A 17,988-nucleotide genomic window follows, 5' to 3' on the forward strand; every position below is an offset into this window, starting at 1 on the left:
TCCACAGTTTATAACATATGCATCAAAATGAATTCATAGAAGCAAGCTTGTGGAATTTTTCAATCAAGCATAACATGGAACTAAACGATACACGTTGAAAATGCATCTAGCTGAATCCACATCGCTAAGGAATGGCTTGGTATAGGAGTTAACACCTTCTGAGCAAATCTCAAGGGTGCGTTTGGTTAAAGATTTTTAAGATTACTTTGGTAATCTATCTTTTATTCCCTTGTTTGGTTTGTCAGTAATAAAAGATTATAGTAATCTTCTATTACCAATGTTGACGTGACAGATAATATAGATGGTAATCTGATTATCACATTCACTTTAGGTATTTAAAGATTACTGGGGTAATCTTGAGTTTATTATAGAAAAATTATTATTTATTAATTTTTTGAGATAAAAATAAATTTATTTTTAATTAATATGACAAATAATATAAAAAATATTTAAAAATAATTATATTCAAGGGCATTTAAGTAAAATATTTTACTAGTAATCTTTTATTACCTTTAACCAAACACAATAATTATTTATACCTATCAAATTTTATCAAACATAGTAATCATTTATACCCAGTAATCTTCTAAGTAATCTATCTTCAAGATAATCTTTTTATTTTAGTAATCAAACATTACCCAAACCAAACGCCCCCCAAAAGTAAACATTAAGGGATTTTCCACCATAGGCGACTGGAGGCTTACAGTCTTAGTAGTTGGGTATATCTTGAACCACTTTGGAGGTTGATAATAAGGTGGTGGTTTGCATCACCAAGGAATATTTTTGTTACAATAATTGAGAAAGAATGGTGTCAAAGTATTTGCCTAAATTGCTGTAAAGTTTGACTAGTACTACTCAAGGAATCCTAAAGATGAAGGCTGTAACGACAAATAGGTCTATGCTTTAAACATAAAAAGAAAGATAGGAGTTAGAATTCCATCACTTTCCCCACACTGATCACATAGTAAATGAACCTAATGCGTGTAGATGTAGACCTTGAAGGAATAACATGTTGAGCAAATAAACATCATAATCCAAACTTTAAGATATGGAAAATTTTGAAATTATTTTATCATGATCTCAACTGTGTATGTGTATATATTTATGATACCGTCTGTAGGGAACAAAAATTATTGAAATCAAGGTCACATAGCGGTGGCACATGTGCATTCCTCTTGAAAGATGGACAGATTGAGAGAGAACAAAAAAGTTGAAAAGAGGTAGTGCGAAATGAAGCAAGCTCCAACCAGAGATTATTAGTGGCTTGAAGATGACAGGATGGATGATGATGGTCTTTAATAATGGCCTAATGGGTTTGAAAGTGTCTTTGATTGATAAAGATTTTAAGGATTTGGGTGCCGAAAGAAGAGATTGAGTACGGCCTCTTGTTTTCAAGTGCTTTAGAGTTTTCTCTTGGAAGGATATGGGGAGATTACACACTGCACAATGCTAATAAGAACATTTTTGTCTGGATTTCAAAAGGGCAAGGACTAAAAGACAATAAAAGTGACAGAAATACCTGAAAAATATGATTACCTACAGCTACGTAATCAATTTTATTAAGTTTACAGGCCAACAATAAATTTGTACTTCTAAAAAAGTAGCAGGCATTTTCAGCCTTTTGTTCATTGCAAAACAAAAAGCAAATGACATAAAGAAATCTAGCAAAGTTGTGCATACTGATACCGCCAAATGCATGTTTTTTTTCGCGTAAGTAAACCGCCAAATGCATGTTACAAATCCTAAAGAAAAGCACTGTATAAAAGAAGATTACACTTTGTTCCCATGTGAAAGAGACAGAATCTATTAACTTTCTTACTACCTCAGCTGTGACTTCCAACAAGTAAATAATTAAAAAGGGCAAACTGTCCAAAAATGTCGAGACAAAACTGGTAACAGATATAAAAAGCACCGTCTCTTGTATACCATTTCACAGTAAAATTCTATATGGGATGAGTAATGCCTACTGGTGTGTATTCTACCAAATGTCTGTATTCTACATTACAATACATCCCGTTTCAAGGTTTCTTTGACAAAAATCGAATTAACCAAATTGGTTCACATTTTAATTCAAATTGATCAAAAAAGATTTGTTTCTTACCACTGTCACCCTCATTCATTAAACCATACTTCAGCCTCAAAAATGCAACGAAAATTCTGACGTCAAGAAATCATCATGCCCAAAACTAGTGGCTCTTCATATTAACATATTAATTATTGAAAGCGTTTAAGGATCAGAAATAGATACATATAATGAATGGTAAACGACACAACAAATATCAGAATTGTTGGAGTAGGACTGTCGCTTACTGGATAACAAGAATAAAGCAATGAGCTTGAATCTTCAATCCTGAGATTGATGTTAGCTCTTCAATCTATGGACAAAATTTTCTAAATGGTGGATCTTCTTGGCAACTATAACAACGATGGTGAAGCTAAGTCATGAAATAGGTGTAAACTGGAATAACATGAGAATGTCAAACTGTTAAAATTAATTCTATGATTCTGTATGCAGCTGGAGAATCCTTCACAGTTCAATACAAATAAACTCAATCTTCTACAATGGAAATAAAATGACAGGAAAAATTATGCTAAAACAATTACAATGGCTACAAATATAAAAACCACAGAATTTGCCAGAGCCAAAACCCAGTGGACATCCCAACACAGGAAGAATGATCTGCTAGTTACTGTAATATTCCCTCTCATTAATGAGGTGCAGATAGCTATAACTGGGGCTACCAGGTACATGGCAAATTACTTTACACAATATACAGGTATGCTGTGAGAATGCCTATGGTAAGATGATCAAGTTTTGTAACTTCCAGATTAATGCTCATGTTTAACACGTGCTTTTAGTATACCAGGGATTGGCGGTGAGGTTGGAGGCCTACTCAAGGTGTTTGACGGTGGAAGGAGTAGTTGTGATTGATACATACCGGACATGCTAGAACTTTCACCACCATCTACAGGGAAATTGGGTACCATATTATCACTTTGTGGTCTCTCACAAAATTTCATTGCCTTAAGTACATAATTGTCATCGTGGAGCTCAAAAGGGGTGCTGCAAAAATAATACAAAAATTTTAGGATGAATAAAACAATAATTTAAGGGCTATCACAATGTGAACATGAAACCTCGACTGCCACCCCTCCAACCTTCCTTTTGCTGCATCTCTTCTCAATTTTCAACCACATGCTACAACATTGCACCCTTGACTACATTAACTTTAATGAGAACCATTTGACACCCCCTTTATAAAACTCTTACCTATTGAAGTCAAAATGCACCAGCTGCATATCTTCTGATATTTCCACTTCAACAGTTGCATGAGGGCGTGTCTATGGTTTCCACATGTCAAGGGAGAGAAGGAAAAAATGAGAGATATCACAATAAATGCAACTTAAAATCTAGGAGATGCTTAAGAGCATGATAGTGGAAGTCATATTATACAACAAATGTGTATAAATAAGCCAAAACTCTAGTTCCATGCAATAGACATCAATAAAGCACTATTGTTTCTCCTTACAAGTCAAAAAATTAATCTAAGCATGCTCAATAACTGGGATACAAGCTGAAGCATACTTAGAGCCTCCACAATATAGAAGGTAAGGGGAAAAAAGAACTAATTTAGCAAAGTGAATCTCATTATTTACAAAAGCTGATGTCCTTGCAGAACAGTAGTTAACTGGCACTTAGTTGAATATAATGTAAAAGGGTACAACTTCATCTTAGGGCCACCATAGCCCTCAGTTTTTCACATGTTAAAAATCAGTTGATGAATATGTTTTCTCTCTATATATATTAATAAAAGTAAATGCTACTTCCCCATTTGAGCTTATAGCATTCCATAATTCCACTTAACCAACAGAGACATATATCTCATGTTGTCTAGCTATCAAACATAGCTCAAGGTTGCAACACAAACTCTTGTGCAACTATTATTTGTTAAGCAAGTTAGAGCTTCAAAAAGCTAGGCCAAAGTTGTAAATAACTATGATTGAGGGCAAATCACAAATTAGCTAACACAAAAATGCACATAACATAATCCTACAATTCAAATTAATATGTAGTTGAACTTAAATTTCCTTTACCATAAAAAAAAATGTTTTAAATGCTCAACTATGTTTTCTACATCATAAAATAAATAAACCCCACTGAGAAAGAGAAATAAATGGTTTAACTAGAAAAACACTAGAATCTGAAATACAATTCCAATGGCTAAGATACCACAAATTTTACATGCTCATGTTTTTGGTGTAACAAAACTATAATGGATGGAATCAGAAATTTTAAATCATTTGAATTAAAAGAACCCCGGGATAAAAACTACTGGAAGTAAAACCCGATAATACATAATTTATGCATTTTTATATACTACATAATTGTAGACTTTAAGAAAAAGCCAAAAGTTGTAGATATGTAGGCACAGCCGTATAGGTCAAACAGCAGTGCAACATGTTATTGTCCCCCATACAAAGATGTATAGATATAACATCTTTATTGTACTAATACAGCTGAACCAAAAAAATAAAAAAGGAAAGCAATATTAAGATGAAGAATTTGATGACCTTGAATACCATCCAGGAAAATTATAGTGTGAAACATTGGTACAGAAAGAAAAGAAAAGTGAACAAAAAGACCAAAAACTTATAGAAAAATGTGAAACATTAAGGAAAGAGAATATATTTAAAACTAGAAGACCCCAAAATAATAGTACAATAAACTTAGTCAGCAGTTAAAGCAGTAATTAGGAAGGAGTAGTTAAAAAGCTGATAGCACTTATAATAAACAGAGAAGAAATACTGCAAGTATTTCTTAAGAAAGAGTGGACATGACCAAATATAGAACTTCCATGTACCACAGGAAGTAATCCAAACTTCTAATAAATCTAGCAAGCAAGATTGAAATCTATCAAAACGAGAAACTTAGGGCAAGATTAACTTTAGTTTTCTCTTCAACGCATCCTACCCCATGAGTCAAATACTATTCAAACTTTTTATTCAGGCCAAGCAGCTGTTGGCCCAAGACCAGCAAAATAATACTAATAACTTATATAGGAATTGCTTTTAAAATTTTAGAATCTAATTTGTGGTTAAACTTCAGTAACTGCATTTCTGACATTTCACTAAGAATGAATGAAACCATGCGACAAAAAACATTGAGAAGCAAATCTACCTGCACCAGAATAAAAGGTAAAGCCACACCACCGCTGGGAGCATCTCCAGAACTGTATAACTGCTCATTTCGTTGTATAAGGTTTTGGAGTCCTACAAACTTGATGAAGGGTGAAGATAAGTCAGACCACAGAACCCAGAATTACATAAAGGTCAGTTAAAACAGAAGTCCTCAACCCAACTGCATTCAGTGAACAAGCTCATGCCAGGGTTACAATGTCGTAACAGACAGAGGAACTAAATAGCAACTCTTACTTGCTCCTCTAGTTCCTGAAGATAAGCAGTTTTCTTTTCAATTCTATTTCTTAGTCCAAGACGCTCAGCCTGCATTTAATACATGTTGGGAATTGGATAAGCTCATATCTTATTCAGAGTAGACCACTCAGAATTTTATTAACTGCACAAGACATACAAAAACAACTATATTGCACCTTTAATTCTTCAATATCATTCAGGCTAGTACGTGGGAGACCCTTCCACTGTATTTCCTTTTTATCCTTAGATATGATATCCATGGCCATGAGTACATTTAGAGCATCATATACCCTTCGTCGAATGTTTTTTTCGTCATATTGTTGCTGTTAACAAGATATATCACAATATTAAAAAAACTCTCATGGTTAAGGCCAATACAAGCAAGCAAATGACATTAAATATCTCAGCTTGGTCAAAGAATATAAACCTGATCTGGGGAAGCTAAACTATTGCTAGGATCAGCAAATTCAGCTACAAGTTCGTCTGCAACCTGAAAGTACTTCCAACTCTCAGACATAGGCAAATACTTATAAAATATGATGAAAATCTTAACTTCATTTCACTTGTGCACTGAAATCAAAAGTAAGCAAGTGCATATAAAACCTTAGCTTTAACTAAGTTACTGGGATTTGATTCAGATGTGGATGATAAGTGTTAGCCAACATAAATTGCTATATTGTTTTCACAAAAATTAATTAATAGAGGTACAAAATAGTATACCATCAAGGAACTTAGTTGGTGAAATGCAAATTCCAATTAAGAAAAGATAATAGGCATAGCTCTAACCCTTACAAGACCCACACCACCCTAAAGAATAGGTATTTCACCCACAAAACTAAAACAGGAAGGACTAGGATCCAAGAACCACTGAGACAACCAAGAAAATTGGAATCATGAACAAAGACACAAGTAATTTTCGAAAGAGATAACAACACCTATAGGGATCAAACCATCATCTTTTTTCTAATGAAGGGGCCAAATTTTGTTTCTTCCTATTGAAGAGACCAAATGTTTTGATTTTTCTATTGAAGAGACCAAACTTATATTTTGTCATACAAAAACGGATCTAACCACTGACGCAGTTAAAACTTAATGATTTGGATTTTTTGCTTTTAGTTCAGAAATAATGGTCAAGACAATTCTTGGTTAACATGAACAATTCTTGGCTAACCGAATTTTATTTTTCTAAATGAAATAACTGAATTTTCAAATTTTTCTATTGAAGAGACCAAACTAATATTTTATCATAAAAAAATAGGTATAACCTCTAATGTGCATTATTATGTCTTGTCAGTAACTTCTCTATCATATATCCTATATGTTAAGAAATTTTTTAATCAGAATGAGGTTTATTAATGTTAAACCACACTTTTATTTTTAAGTGTATCTTGTTCATTTAAATTTTTTTTCATCAGAATGATATTTTATTCAAATCTAAAGAAATTATTTTTTACCATTGTCCATGAGTTCTTTAATGAGACTAAATAATAAAAAAGCTCCAGACTTTCAACTTAAAAAATCCCTACCATCAAAAACAAAACACCAAATTAATTATGGCTGGATTTCGCTTATTATGGGTAGGCTTTGTTTATTCTAAGTATGTTTTGTCGTTTTTGTAGAAATAAATTTCGGGAAAAAGTATAATTTGGGGTTTTTGTTCGCTGTAAATGTCCACTTCAATAAACAAATTATCCATGTCACTGTTTTAACAGAAAAATTTGTTCCATCATTCCGATTTAACATTGTTTGAAGTCAAATAATAAATTATTACCTTTAATAGAAAATAGTAAAAGTTTGGTCCTTTTAATAGGAAAATCTAAAATTTGAATTCTTCAATGGTAAAATACAAAAGTTCAATCCCTTCAAGAGGAAAAAACAAAATCTAGTCCTTTCATTAGAAAAAAAAAATTATAGTTCAATACCTTTAGGTGTTGTTATCTCTTTTAGTAATTATAACTACTGTCATTGACTTTGCAAAGATTACTCCTATGTTAACAAGAGACTTGCAACTGTGACATATATTGAAGCTTATTTCCTATAAAAATAAGACTATTGTAAATCAGAACACACTAGAAATGAAAACAATATAAACAAAAACAATGTTAAGAGACCCTTGAAAGCACCAAAACTCATTCAAGGGAATAAGCACTTAAGATTTTCATCATATTTTCATACAATAACAATAACACAAGGGAAAAGCACTCATAGAATGAGCATTGGAAAAATTGTTACAAACAGTGAATGCACATAAACGAATCAATATCAAGAAACCACCTGACCTCATTGTATGTGGTTCTTCCCTTGCTTTCTACTTTCTCGCACACTGGAATCAACCAAAGGGAGTTCACAAAATTAGCAGGAAAAGTTATCACTACTCATTCCTCAACAACAAATGCCATTTTCAAAAGAAAATCATGAAACCACTATTTCCACATGAAATACTCAAAGAATAAGCTTCTCATAATCTTTCATCTTTTAGACTACAACCCCCAGCATGTTAGGATAAAATTTTTATTGTGAATATAAGAAATTCAGAAAAAAGGAATAAAGAGATAAGGTCAATCAAGCACCTTTCATGCTAAATTGGCGAAGCCCTCTACCACTCTTATCTCCTCCAACTGCCCTTTGCCCTCGCTTTTTCTTCTTGCTACCATTTATAAACCAAAAATCAGCAAGAATACATTAAGGAAATCAAAATTTTAGCTTCCAAAGGAAAAATGCATGCATACTAGAGTGCTAAAATGATGGTGCAGTAACTTCAGAGGATTATAGCTGAGTTTTTCAAATAATTAAAGATAATGCCAGGACTTTGAAAGTGAACTCTCACAATTTACAACCGCTTTATCAACTTTTGCAAGCAAACTCACTTAAAACCAGACTGCAATGAAAATTTTGACAAATGGAAAGTTCACTCAGAAAATAATTAACGATTTACCTCACAAATTAGCAATTCGATCATAATAAACACCATAAAAAGATAAAACATCAAACTTAAACTACAGCTAACAATTAACTATCCTCAAAGCAACAATTACACAACTCACAATTCCCAAAACAACCCTCGAGCATAAGACCCCAATCAAACACACAAACAACTTCCCCAGTCAAACAACTAAAACCCCAACTCTAACCTGAAAGGGGAAAAAAATCACTCAATTACTCACCCAGCAGCACCTTGAGAGCCAGCATCATCCCCATGAATGTCAAGATGATTCAATTTCAAGAAAGTATTGTCACTCCCCGGTGTGGCCATGCTCTGTGAAGGCGACCCCACGCTGCCACTGGTAGACACCGATTGGCCGGAGACGGTGGTGCCCCACGATCGCGTAGCTCCACCTCCACCTCTAGAAGCGGCGGCTGCGGGTGGGTTTCGGTCCCCATCGTCTCTGTGAGAAGTATTTCCAGTGACCATAAATACCCAACAAGAAAAAATAACACAAATAACTAATTAACTATTCTAAGCAAATTGTGGGGATGGTGGGTTATGAACATAACTGAGGTTTAGTCTGTGGGTGCGAGTGTCAGGGTTTTGTGAGTGTTGATCTGATTGAAGCGTAAGAGAGGCGATGGAACTGGAGGGTTCAAGCAAAGGAAAAAAGAGGGAAAACCATAGTCAAGAGATGGTTTTATTGTTTAATATTTAGTGGGAAAATCTAAAAATATTAATTTATAATTAGTTTTTATTAGATGTAATTAGAGTTAATTTTTGAAATTAAATGCAATCAAAATATATTTATATTTATATTTATATTTCTGATGATTAAAAAAAAAAAAGATTTAATGTTTGTGACATTGTAAAATTCCCTTTTCATCAATTTAGACTTTATCAAGTAAAATTATTCATATAAATTCTCCAGACTGCTTGAATAGAATAGCTGCAAACATGTTTTGGCAAAAGGAGATTCCATTCATTTTCCCAGGAAGCTTCAGTTTCACTAAAGTTTAAGGGGTATAAAAGAAAAGTGCTTCTGATCTTGCAAGTACTGTTTACAACGTGGGACATTGTTAAAAGGTAATATGAAATTATCACTCTTTTTCTTTTACAAACAAACAAATAAACAAATTCACCTAAATTTCATTGCAGTACAAGTCATATTGATCAACATCAACATAACATAGCAGTTGTGGAGTGGAGGTCAATTTAATCTAAGATTATTTGTGATGCTTCAAACTGAAAATGAAACATAATATTAATTTATATGAATAAAACATAATTCCATCTAATTTGCCATATCTACTTTTAGAAAAGCAGACCATACTGGGACGGCCCACAGGCCTTCCCCGCAGGTCCTAGCATGATCCTTCACAAATGCAAATCACAACTTGTAAATTAGCAACCAGCCCATTTTTTTGGCAGACCAACACAACCCTTTGCCACCTTTACCTCGGAGTGAGTGAGTCTCCCCATCTCCGAGATCATGTCACAACTCATATACATACCTACAATGTTCCACTATTGTTAAGTTTTTCTTTGCCTTCTGACTTTGCAAGGTAAAATATGAACTACCTAGTACCTTCAAGGCATATCAAATTCGACAGCACTGCTGGTCTTGTGGCCCTTGTAATCTCTTCAGGAAAATGACCAGAGATAGCACCCTCTGTGAAGTAAGTGTCAAATTCACTCAGCTTGAAGAATAACATTTGTTTCAAGAAAAACTCACTCTTTCACTACCCTATCTTTTTTATGCAAAGGGCCACAATCTAGAAGAGACTCCATCTTATATATGCTTTCTTCATGTTATGCGTGCTTCAAGTTCTCAAAATTGCTACTTCTTAAATTCCTCACCGCTAAAGCGCAAAAGAACAAAGTCAAAACAATAGGTAGCAAGCCACAAACAGATGAGCACAAAAATTGATTTAATACACAAATAACTTTACAAGTACATAAATTGGAGGAAAACAATAACTAACCATAAATTAACTAAACATTGATATCACAAGTTCATAATGATCACAAAGAAGAAAATTCCAACTTGATCACTCTAGTTGATCAAGTTTAATCTCATATTGTTCACCAGAAGAAAGGATTTTTACACCAACCATACCCTTTTGCCATTCAGTATTCCCCACCAAAATCAGCCTTTGAGCATTTATCCGTGCTGCCCGTTTGAACACCCTAAAACAATCAGTAGAAAACATACCATAATTAAATATTTAGAACATTGACCACTATACCTACAAATGGCTAGAATCTAAAAAGATGAAATTGGTACCATTTAAGAGGTTTGCTCTCCAAGACTAAATCAACACTTTGACCTTTTTCTCTGAGTATTGTTGCAACTGCAGCAGCTGCTCCTTGAAGATCATAATCCAAAGCACAGACAATATTGTCCACCTGGAGGTCCAGTTCTGGCAGAAGGCCCTTCTCCTTGAGCAACTACAATCCATCCCCCCAAAAAAATTATAAGTAAATATAAAGATAAACACAAAAAAAATATATACACTTTCCAGAGGTTCAAATTTACAAAACTTCTTATATCACATCAGTGCTTAATAGCATTTAAGGGAATAATTATCACCTATTTCCTTTCTTTATACTTCATTATTACATAGAATCGAAAAGAGGGATAATAATAACCCTTTAAATTTTTTTTTTGGGTAAGTAACTGTTCTAATTTTCCTTCCAATTACCCTCAACCTAACAAACTGCAAATGTATAATGCACTTCATTGATCTTACTTAGAAATAACTTGAAAAAGTAAAAAAAATTAATGATGTAAAGAAAACTTCAACATACTTCTACAATAACCGCATCACCAAATCCAAAGCCACAAGCTGGAATGTCATCACCACCAAAAGTCAAGAGCAGCCGATCATACCGCCCACCTCCACAAATAGCTCTCAACTTTCCATCCCTATCGAAACACTGAGACAAGGATTCTAAGTCATTTAAGAGAGTTAAGGTGGCAGTCCTAATTTTATTTCTATAAACACAAGTATTTGTAGGTGCAAATAAAAAACCACCCAAATTTTTTTGGCAAAATTATAGTCCCATTGGGCTGACATTTATCCAATTTTCACGCAAATTCATGTAATAGCTTTTGAAGACTTCTAATGTTCTAATCTTAGTACAAAGTATATGACTGTATTCATAGACTTTTGTTAATAAATTATGTTGTTTCAAATTCAGCCTTTATAACACTAATACAAGTACAGGAGTGTTAGAAGATTAACATTATCCCCACAAGCACAGTTGAGTACTGTTTTTAACTAAAATTTTCTGAAGTGTGAACATTTAGGTTAACAAAGAAAAAACTATATTGATAATCTAACCTCGAATACAATACCAGTGTAGTAGGCAAGGCCTCGAACGACAGATGCATCAAACTGAATCCAATCAGAATAACCAAAATTTTCTGCAAGCAAAAATAGTTGTTTCAGATCAGCAATGGCTTCCCCTGCACCTCCAAGTATCTCTGCAATCCCATAGATATGACAGAAAAAACCTGAATAAGCATTATTATCTTATTACATCTTTCTACTGTTACTCAAGTATCTGAGTATCCATAGAAGATTGTTATGACCTCAAGAGAAGTTTAGAAATGACTAGAAAATTCTTAGAGGACATTTAATAGTGATGCTCATTCTGCGATCAGTAGTAAGCTATGGCTAACATCTTCTAACAACTTGGAGTACTTGAAAGAGGAACAGAACAACGAAATCTTTTATGTATTTAAGTAAGTAATCTGCAGTATAAAAAGAGAATCCACCCATACAAGATATACGTTCAGGAAGAACTAATCATTGCTAACATTGAGAAAAAATACTAAATTACCATACTGGTAGTAAGGTAATGACATGCTTTAATCCAAATAATAATATAACAAAAGATGTATATAAATAACAAATAATACTTGCAAAAGGTAAACTAGCACAAACAAAATAAGTGCAATCTTGCATCTCCATTAGAAATATGCCAACAGCTTCAGGCCAACACAGAATATGGAAGAGCAATGGCAATGGCTGACTACCAAGCAAACAGAATGTGTGCCAGACAACAATGGAGAAAATTTATTTTCAAAATTAACTCCATATGTTTGCCTAACACATAATTAGATTCATTTTTTACTTTAAATCTTGTCCGTTTTAGAAAGAAAAATACAGATTCCACATTGTTTTGATAAAAAAACAAGAACATATGACTTTTCAAAAATATGTTGCTAAAACCAACCTTCCAACTCTGTCAAGGACTTTATGGAGAGAACCATTAATAGCTTTTCAATAGCTTCTTCTGATATCCCAGCATACCTCAGATCATTCTTAATCAAATCAAGTGGTAGCTTCTCTATCTGTTTACCGAATAAAACCAACACCACTCATTTTAAAATAATAATACTAAATCAGATGATGATAACACATTCACAAAACATATATAAGTATGCAGCCACATTGATTTTCAATCAAACTAATGAGTTGAAACAATCAGTATAGCCTCCATTATGAAAACAAAAAACTTAGTGCCTCACATCTTGAAATATGTAATGTAATGTTAAACAACTAACCTTGTCTATTATGATGCAAACCTTGCCAAACAAGTTTTCAGGTATGGAGTGGCACCTCAAAACTTCTTGCAAAACCTACGAAGATAAAGAGAACATAATAAAATAAAAACATATGGAATAACAAGATGCAAATTATAAAATAGTGGCCATTGCATGCATATTATACTTCTATTTAGAAGCTCTTTGATGGCGATTTTTATTGCTCATAACAAAGGTTCAAACAATTACATAATAGCATAGTGAAACTGTGATTCCTAATTAAATCCAACAGTAGTGAATCCCTAGCACTTGCAGAAGTCTACCATGTATTACTACCATATTTTCCTACGGTGAGAGTTAGAAAGATGCAAAAAGCCTTGTCTCAAGATAAGATCCAAATCTCACCAAGGAAAGCATAAAATCCTGAAGCAGTGCAATTCATAATGCATTTCCAATGAAAAGCTCAGTAAGAAGCAAAGAGACATTTACACATAATAGTACAACAGAAGTTGACAATGTATTTTAATGCAGGGAACAGTCGTAAGGCTATGGGCACTTAGCAAATCATGAAACAAACTAAATATTAACCAGTAGAAATATATTCGACAACATGCCAAAGAACTTAGAGAAACACTGATATAGAAAAACAAGTTTAGTTAAAGGCATCCAATGTGTACGGAAGAAATGTTCGCACCTTTCGACTGGAAACCCTAAATCCAACATCTGATTCAGTGATTCCAATTCGCTTGAAGAAAGTGACGATAGAAGAAATCAGTTCTGCTTCAGCCTACATTAAATTATAAGCTTCATGAAGAGAATGAATGGTCATAAAGACAATAATTAAAAAATCATATGAAGTGAATCAGAACAAACCAGCTCAAAAATTTAAAATAAACAATGAGTTTATAAAGAAAGAATAAAAAATAAGGCAGCCGGAATCTGTGCGTGTGCATGAAACATATGCTCATGTGAATGAATTTGTCATCAAGTGTTGAAACTTGTTATGTTTGATAGGCATCACATTGTTATTACAGCTTTTATCACAAGCAGTAAAATTTCCTGCCAAAATATTGGCACAATATGGGTGTTACTGAAAAGTGTTGGTTCTACTGAGTACTGAAATTGTACAGTTTGAAAACCTTAAGCAGTGATAAAATTGAATGTGTACATGTGTGATGAGAGAGGAGGAAAAATACCTTAGTTCTAAGTTAAGGATGATATAACCCTACACAAAAGGAGCATAGAAAACCCATACCCTTCAAATTTGCAACAGAAACTACAAATATATTGGCTTTTAAGGGCAAACAGAGTTGGCAACACATACCGTCACTTCAGGTACACCAATGATATCCATATTCCATTGGTAGTGCTCACGACGCCGTCCCCTTGTCATTCTCTCATACCGCCAGCACTGTCCAACAGTAAACCATTTCAACGGAAGAGGCACTGATTTTCTGGACCAAAAAAAAAAAAAAAATCGTGATCAAATTCTGGCATCCCAGACCAGGATACAATAATTATAAAGTAAATAACTATTAGAACACCCTGCAAATATTCAGGAAATTATAAGCAATTACTATACAAAAGATACCCTGCAACATTAAAGCACTGCACAATCAGAAATTTTTAGTACCCTTTCTGTATCACTAGCCTTGCTAAAGATGGAGTTAGCTCTGGCCTCAATGCAACGCGACGATTTCCTCTATCTTCAAAACAATACAGCTGCAAAAAGGAATCTTTTCAAGAGTTCACGAGCACATTATATCATGTATAAGGCAATCCATTATTAACATTTTCATTGCTCCCACACACAAACTTTACTTAAACAATAAAGAGGAAAAATGAAATGAACCTGTTCTCGAATCTCCTCCCCTGCTTTTCTAATAAACAGAGCTTCTGACTCTAACACTGGAAAATCAACTTCCTCAAATCCAAATAAACGTGACACCTAAAAAAAAAAAAAGAGAGAGAGATTAATTGGATTTTTAAAAAAGCATTATTCGTTTACACGCTGTTTCAGAACCCTAACCTCTCGGAAATTGTGGAAAAGCCAATTGCGAAGTCGCATGTCCTCCGGAGGGAAGTCTCTGGTGCCTTTGGGAGGATTGACGTCGATTTTCTGCACCTCCTCCGTGACTGGAAGCGGAGAGAGAGCACCTGACCGACCTCCATTGTGGCTGGAGGCGGAGTCGGCGGAAGCTAAAGTACAGAGGTTTCTAGAGTTGAGTACTTGCTTGGGGATTGCGAACTTGCTGAAGGAGATAGAAATTTGAGATAAGAATAGAGGCTTGAGGAAACAGTTTAGTGAAGAGTGAATTGCAGGCATTTTGTTGTGTGCTGCAGACGATGAAGGGCGCGTCTACTGAACGCAGCGCAGCCACAGTAAAGCTTCGGTTTCTCTGTGTCCTGTCCACCTTAAAGTCAGGAGAAGATTGCGTTTTGTTGGGCCTATCAGCCCACGTTCTGTTTTGGGCCATTAGCATTTAAAATACATTAAAGACGAAAATTAACGTGCACCCTTAAAATTTAGAAGGGTAATATTATTTTAATTTTAATTTAAAATTATTTAATTATATAATAATATTTTATTTATATATTTATTTTATGTACTTAAAATATAAATATATAGTTTTATTGAATTTATAAATCTTACATTTGTTCACCTAAAATCCTCTAATCTCTCATTAGTTTTAAAATATTATATTCAACCCCTCATTTAAAGTTCAGTGTAAAGTTTGGTATCTATGTTGAACTTTCAAAAAAATTTTAACTTTATATTTTGTTGACACAACCCTATTTATGCTAAAGTAATACTATATATATATATATATATATATATATATATATATATATATATATATATATATATATATATATATATATATAAACAAATTATATAACTTTATTTAAACAACCAAATGTGATAGTATTTCATTTGATGAAATTGAAGTAAGAGAAAAAGGTTGATCCCTAAACCATGAACCCTTGTTCAATTATAAGTTGTCATCTTAGTTTGTATACAAATAATTTTATATGAATAATTTTAAGTTTGTATTTGATTTATATGAATAATTCTATTTTATATGCTAATGAAAATTTTTGAAACTCTTATTATATTTTGAAATATTATTGCATTGACCCCTCCCCTAATTCAAAGTTTAGCATAGGCTAGTGTTTTTTTGGGCTAATTTTGTATACCCTAAAAATGTAATTATTTTAATTGATAACACTAGTTATTATAGTCAATTAAAACTTTGCGGTGGAAGGGAAATTGTTGTTGGCAATTGCAGCTATAGTCAGAAAAATCTGGTTTCTGTCTTTAATGTTTGTTTTGTTCATGACGCCATCCATGACCATACTTGCATTGACCTCTTTCAAACAAATTTTTGGTCAACCATGTCACTATCATAATCGTAGGGCGCAGGACTTGGATTTGGAATGTATGAGATTTTTTTGGGCTGAAATTTTTATGACTGGTCTGGTAGTAATTCATATAATCAAATATTCAATTTTGGAAATATTCCTTTGAATGTTGCAGGTATTGAAATTGGAATAGGATTCTCAACTCAACACTAAATAATTTCCCATAGACAGACCATAACGAATTCAATGAAAGTTATTTGTCAATAGTAAAGGCCTCCTTGAGTATTAATCAATTAACAATTCATATTGATTATTATTAATAATAATAGGTTAGAAATTAAATTGTATTTTATTTTATTTTATTTTTAATTTAAAATTATTTAATTATATAAACATTTTTTTTCTTTTCATTCCCTCCCGTTTCATCATTACCCACATTTCTTTTTATTTAATCAATTAACAATGAATTTTTTTTTTTTAAATGAGTATTTGAGGTTTTATATATAGTAAGATAAAATTGGTGTGGTGGATTGCGTCAGTGATATTGTAATTATAATAAATGAAAAGGAAAATAAAATAAAATAAAATAAAATAGTATATATTATACATATACGTCCCAATGTTAAAGGGTTAGAGTTGAAATCTAAGAACACATGGCATTTGAAATTGAATTGGATTAGATTAGACATTTCCCATATGATTTCAGTCAGCATGCCTCTAGGACCAGGCGTTGTATATTTAATGATAGATATCACCTTTATCATATAGTCAAAATTATGCTTGATGGAATTGAAATATAAGACGCAATTAATTAGTAATGAGTTATAGAATAATGATTATTCTTATAAATAATTAGAAAAACTTTATGTAACAACATATCATCTTACTATTCATAAGATTTCCTTTCTATCCTAATTCATGTTTGCAGTATAATCATGCAAATAGTTTAATTAGCTTTTACAATTAGAATAAAAATGACATGGACGGAAATATGGCAATGTTACAAATTAAATTCATTACAATTTTGTTGATGATAGAAAATTAACAGGGAAGGGAAAATTTTCTAAAATAAATATAATTATAATAAAAAAAATGTCAACAAAATAGAAAATTCAAAGATAGAGTTTTAAAATATAACATTAAGTAATTAAAAAAATAAAACTATTTTTTAAAACCACCTACTTGCACGAATTATAGTGAAATGGGCCTAACCCACGATTCATACGCAATTGGGTAGGCCGAGTATCTATGTTCCACCCAAGTTTTAGTGAAATTACATTGTACTTTTTAAGTTTGAAAATTTTAATTTTTAACTCTTAACTTAATCAGTTAATCCATTTTCAATAGAAAGTACAAATTTATTAAAATTACAAAAATATTTCTATAAATTACTTTTTAATATTTTCACCTAAAACAATATTATATATACATATTTTTTATATATAAATAATATATTATTATATAATTAAATACTATTTTAATTTAATTTAAAATTATTTAATTTAATAATTACATATTATCTATATATAAAAAAATATATCCATATAATTGTATTATTTCACCTGACAATTACAAAATTAGATTTTTTAAACTTATGGGGTGACTTCAAATTTCATAAAATCTTGGGCGGGAAATTTATTTCACATCACATGTGCCGAGGTGACATGACACCCCAGCAGCCTCTAGTTGCAAAAGATTTTTTATTTGCTAC

At 32.6% G+C, this 17,988-nt stretch overlaps 2 protein-coding genes across 3 annotated transcripts; both read right to left on the minus strand.

Moving 5' to 3' along the window:
* Positions 1-2,483: 2,483 nt before the first annotated feature.
* On the minus strand, positions 2,484-9,077 carry LOC123201964 (transcription factor-like protein DPB). Its single transcript, XM_044617647.1, has 9 exons — positions 8,598-9,077; positions 8,004-8,080; positions 7,713-7,756; positions 5,861-5,923; positions 5,610-5,756; positions 5,434-5,502; positions 5,180-5,278; positions 3,272-3,342; positions 2,484-3,064 (listed from the first exon to the last, which is right to left on the minus strand). The coding sequence occupies exons 1-9, from the start codon at positions 8,843-8,845 to the stop codon at positions 2,830-2,832; spliced, it is 1,053 nt and encodes a 350-aa protein (XP_044473582.1). The 5' UTR covers positions 8,846-9,077; the 3' UTR covers positions 2,484-2,829.
* A 1,196-nt stretch (positions 9,078-10,273) lies between these two features.
* Positions 10,274-15,318, minus strand: LOC123201963 (histidine--tRNA ligase, chloroplastic/mitochondrial-like). 2 transcript variants are annotated; one of them, XM_044617646.1, is made up of 11 exons: positions 14,944-15,318; positions 14,767-14,862; positions 14,548-14,636; positions 14,239-14,368; positions 13,609-13,701; positions 12,936-13,010; positions 12,605-12,722; positions 11,707-11,789; positions 11,171-11,299; positions 10,647-10,810; positions 10,274-10,549 (listed from the first exon to the last, which is right to left on the minus strand). In XM_044617646.1, exons 1-11 carry the CDS (start codon positions 15,238-15,240, stop codon positions 10,411-10,413), a joined length of 1,413 nt encoding a protein of 470 aa, XP_044473581.1. In that variant the 5' UTR covers positions 15,241-15,318; the 3' UTR covers positions 10,274-10,410. The 2 variants fall into 2 exon arrangements, with proteins under 2 accessions (XP_044473581.1, XP_044473580.1); XM_044617645.1 differs by having other exon boundaries at positions 11,707-11,849.
* Between the last annotated feature and the right edge of the window lie 2,670 nt (positions 15,319-17,988).

This window comes from Mangifera indica, chromosome 18 (assembly GCF_011075055.1).
Source record: "Mangifera indica cultivar Alphonso chromosome 18, CATAS_Mindica_2.1, whole genome shotgun sequence".
NCBI lineage: Eukaryota > Viridiplantae > Streptophyta > Magnoliopsida > Sapindales > Anacardiaceae > Mangifera > Mangifera indica.

What these genes read in the sequence shown, in the direction of transcription:
- LOC123201964 (XM_044617647.1), bottom strand. Translation starts at nt 8,845, where the DNA reads ATGGTCACTGGAAATACTTCTCACAGAGACGATGGGGACCGAAACCCA. An exon ending in GGCTCTCAAGGTGCTGCTGG is followed by an intron (nt 8,081 to 8,597) that starts GTGAGTAATTGA and finishes TATAAATGGTAG; the next exon opens with CAAGAAGAAAAAGCGAGGGC. An exon ending in GTTTAGCTTCCCCAGATCAG is followed by an intron (nt 5,757 to 5,860) that starts GTTTATATTCTT and finishes TCTTGTTAACAG; the next exon opens with CAACAATATGACGAAAAAAA.
- LOC123201963 (XM_044617645.1), bottom strand. Translation starts at nt 15,240, where the DNA reads ATGCCTGCAATTCACTCTTCACTAAACTGTTTCCTCAAGCCTCTATTC. An exon ending in AGGCTAGTGATACAGAAAGG is followed by an intron (nt 14,369 to 14,547) that starts GTACTAAAAATT and finishes TTTTTGGTCCAG; the next exon opens with AAAATCAGTGCCTCTTCCGT. An exon ending in GTCCTTGACAGAGTTGGAAG is followed by an intron (nt 11,850 to 12,604) that starts GTTGGTTTTAGC and finishes ATGGGATTGCAG; the next exon opens with AGATACTTGGAGGTGCAGGG.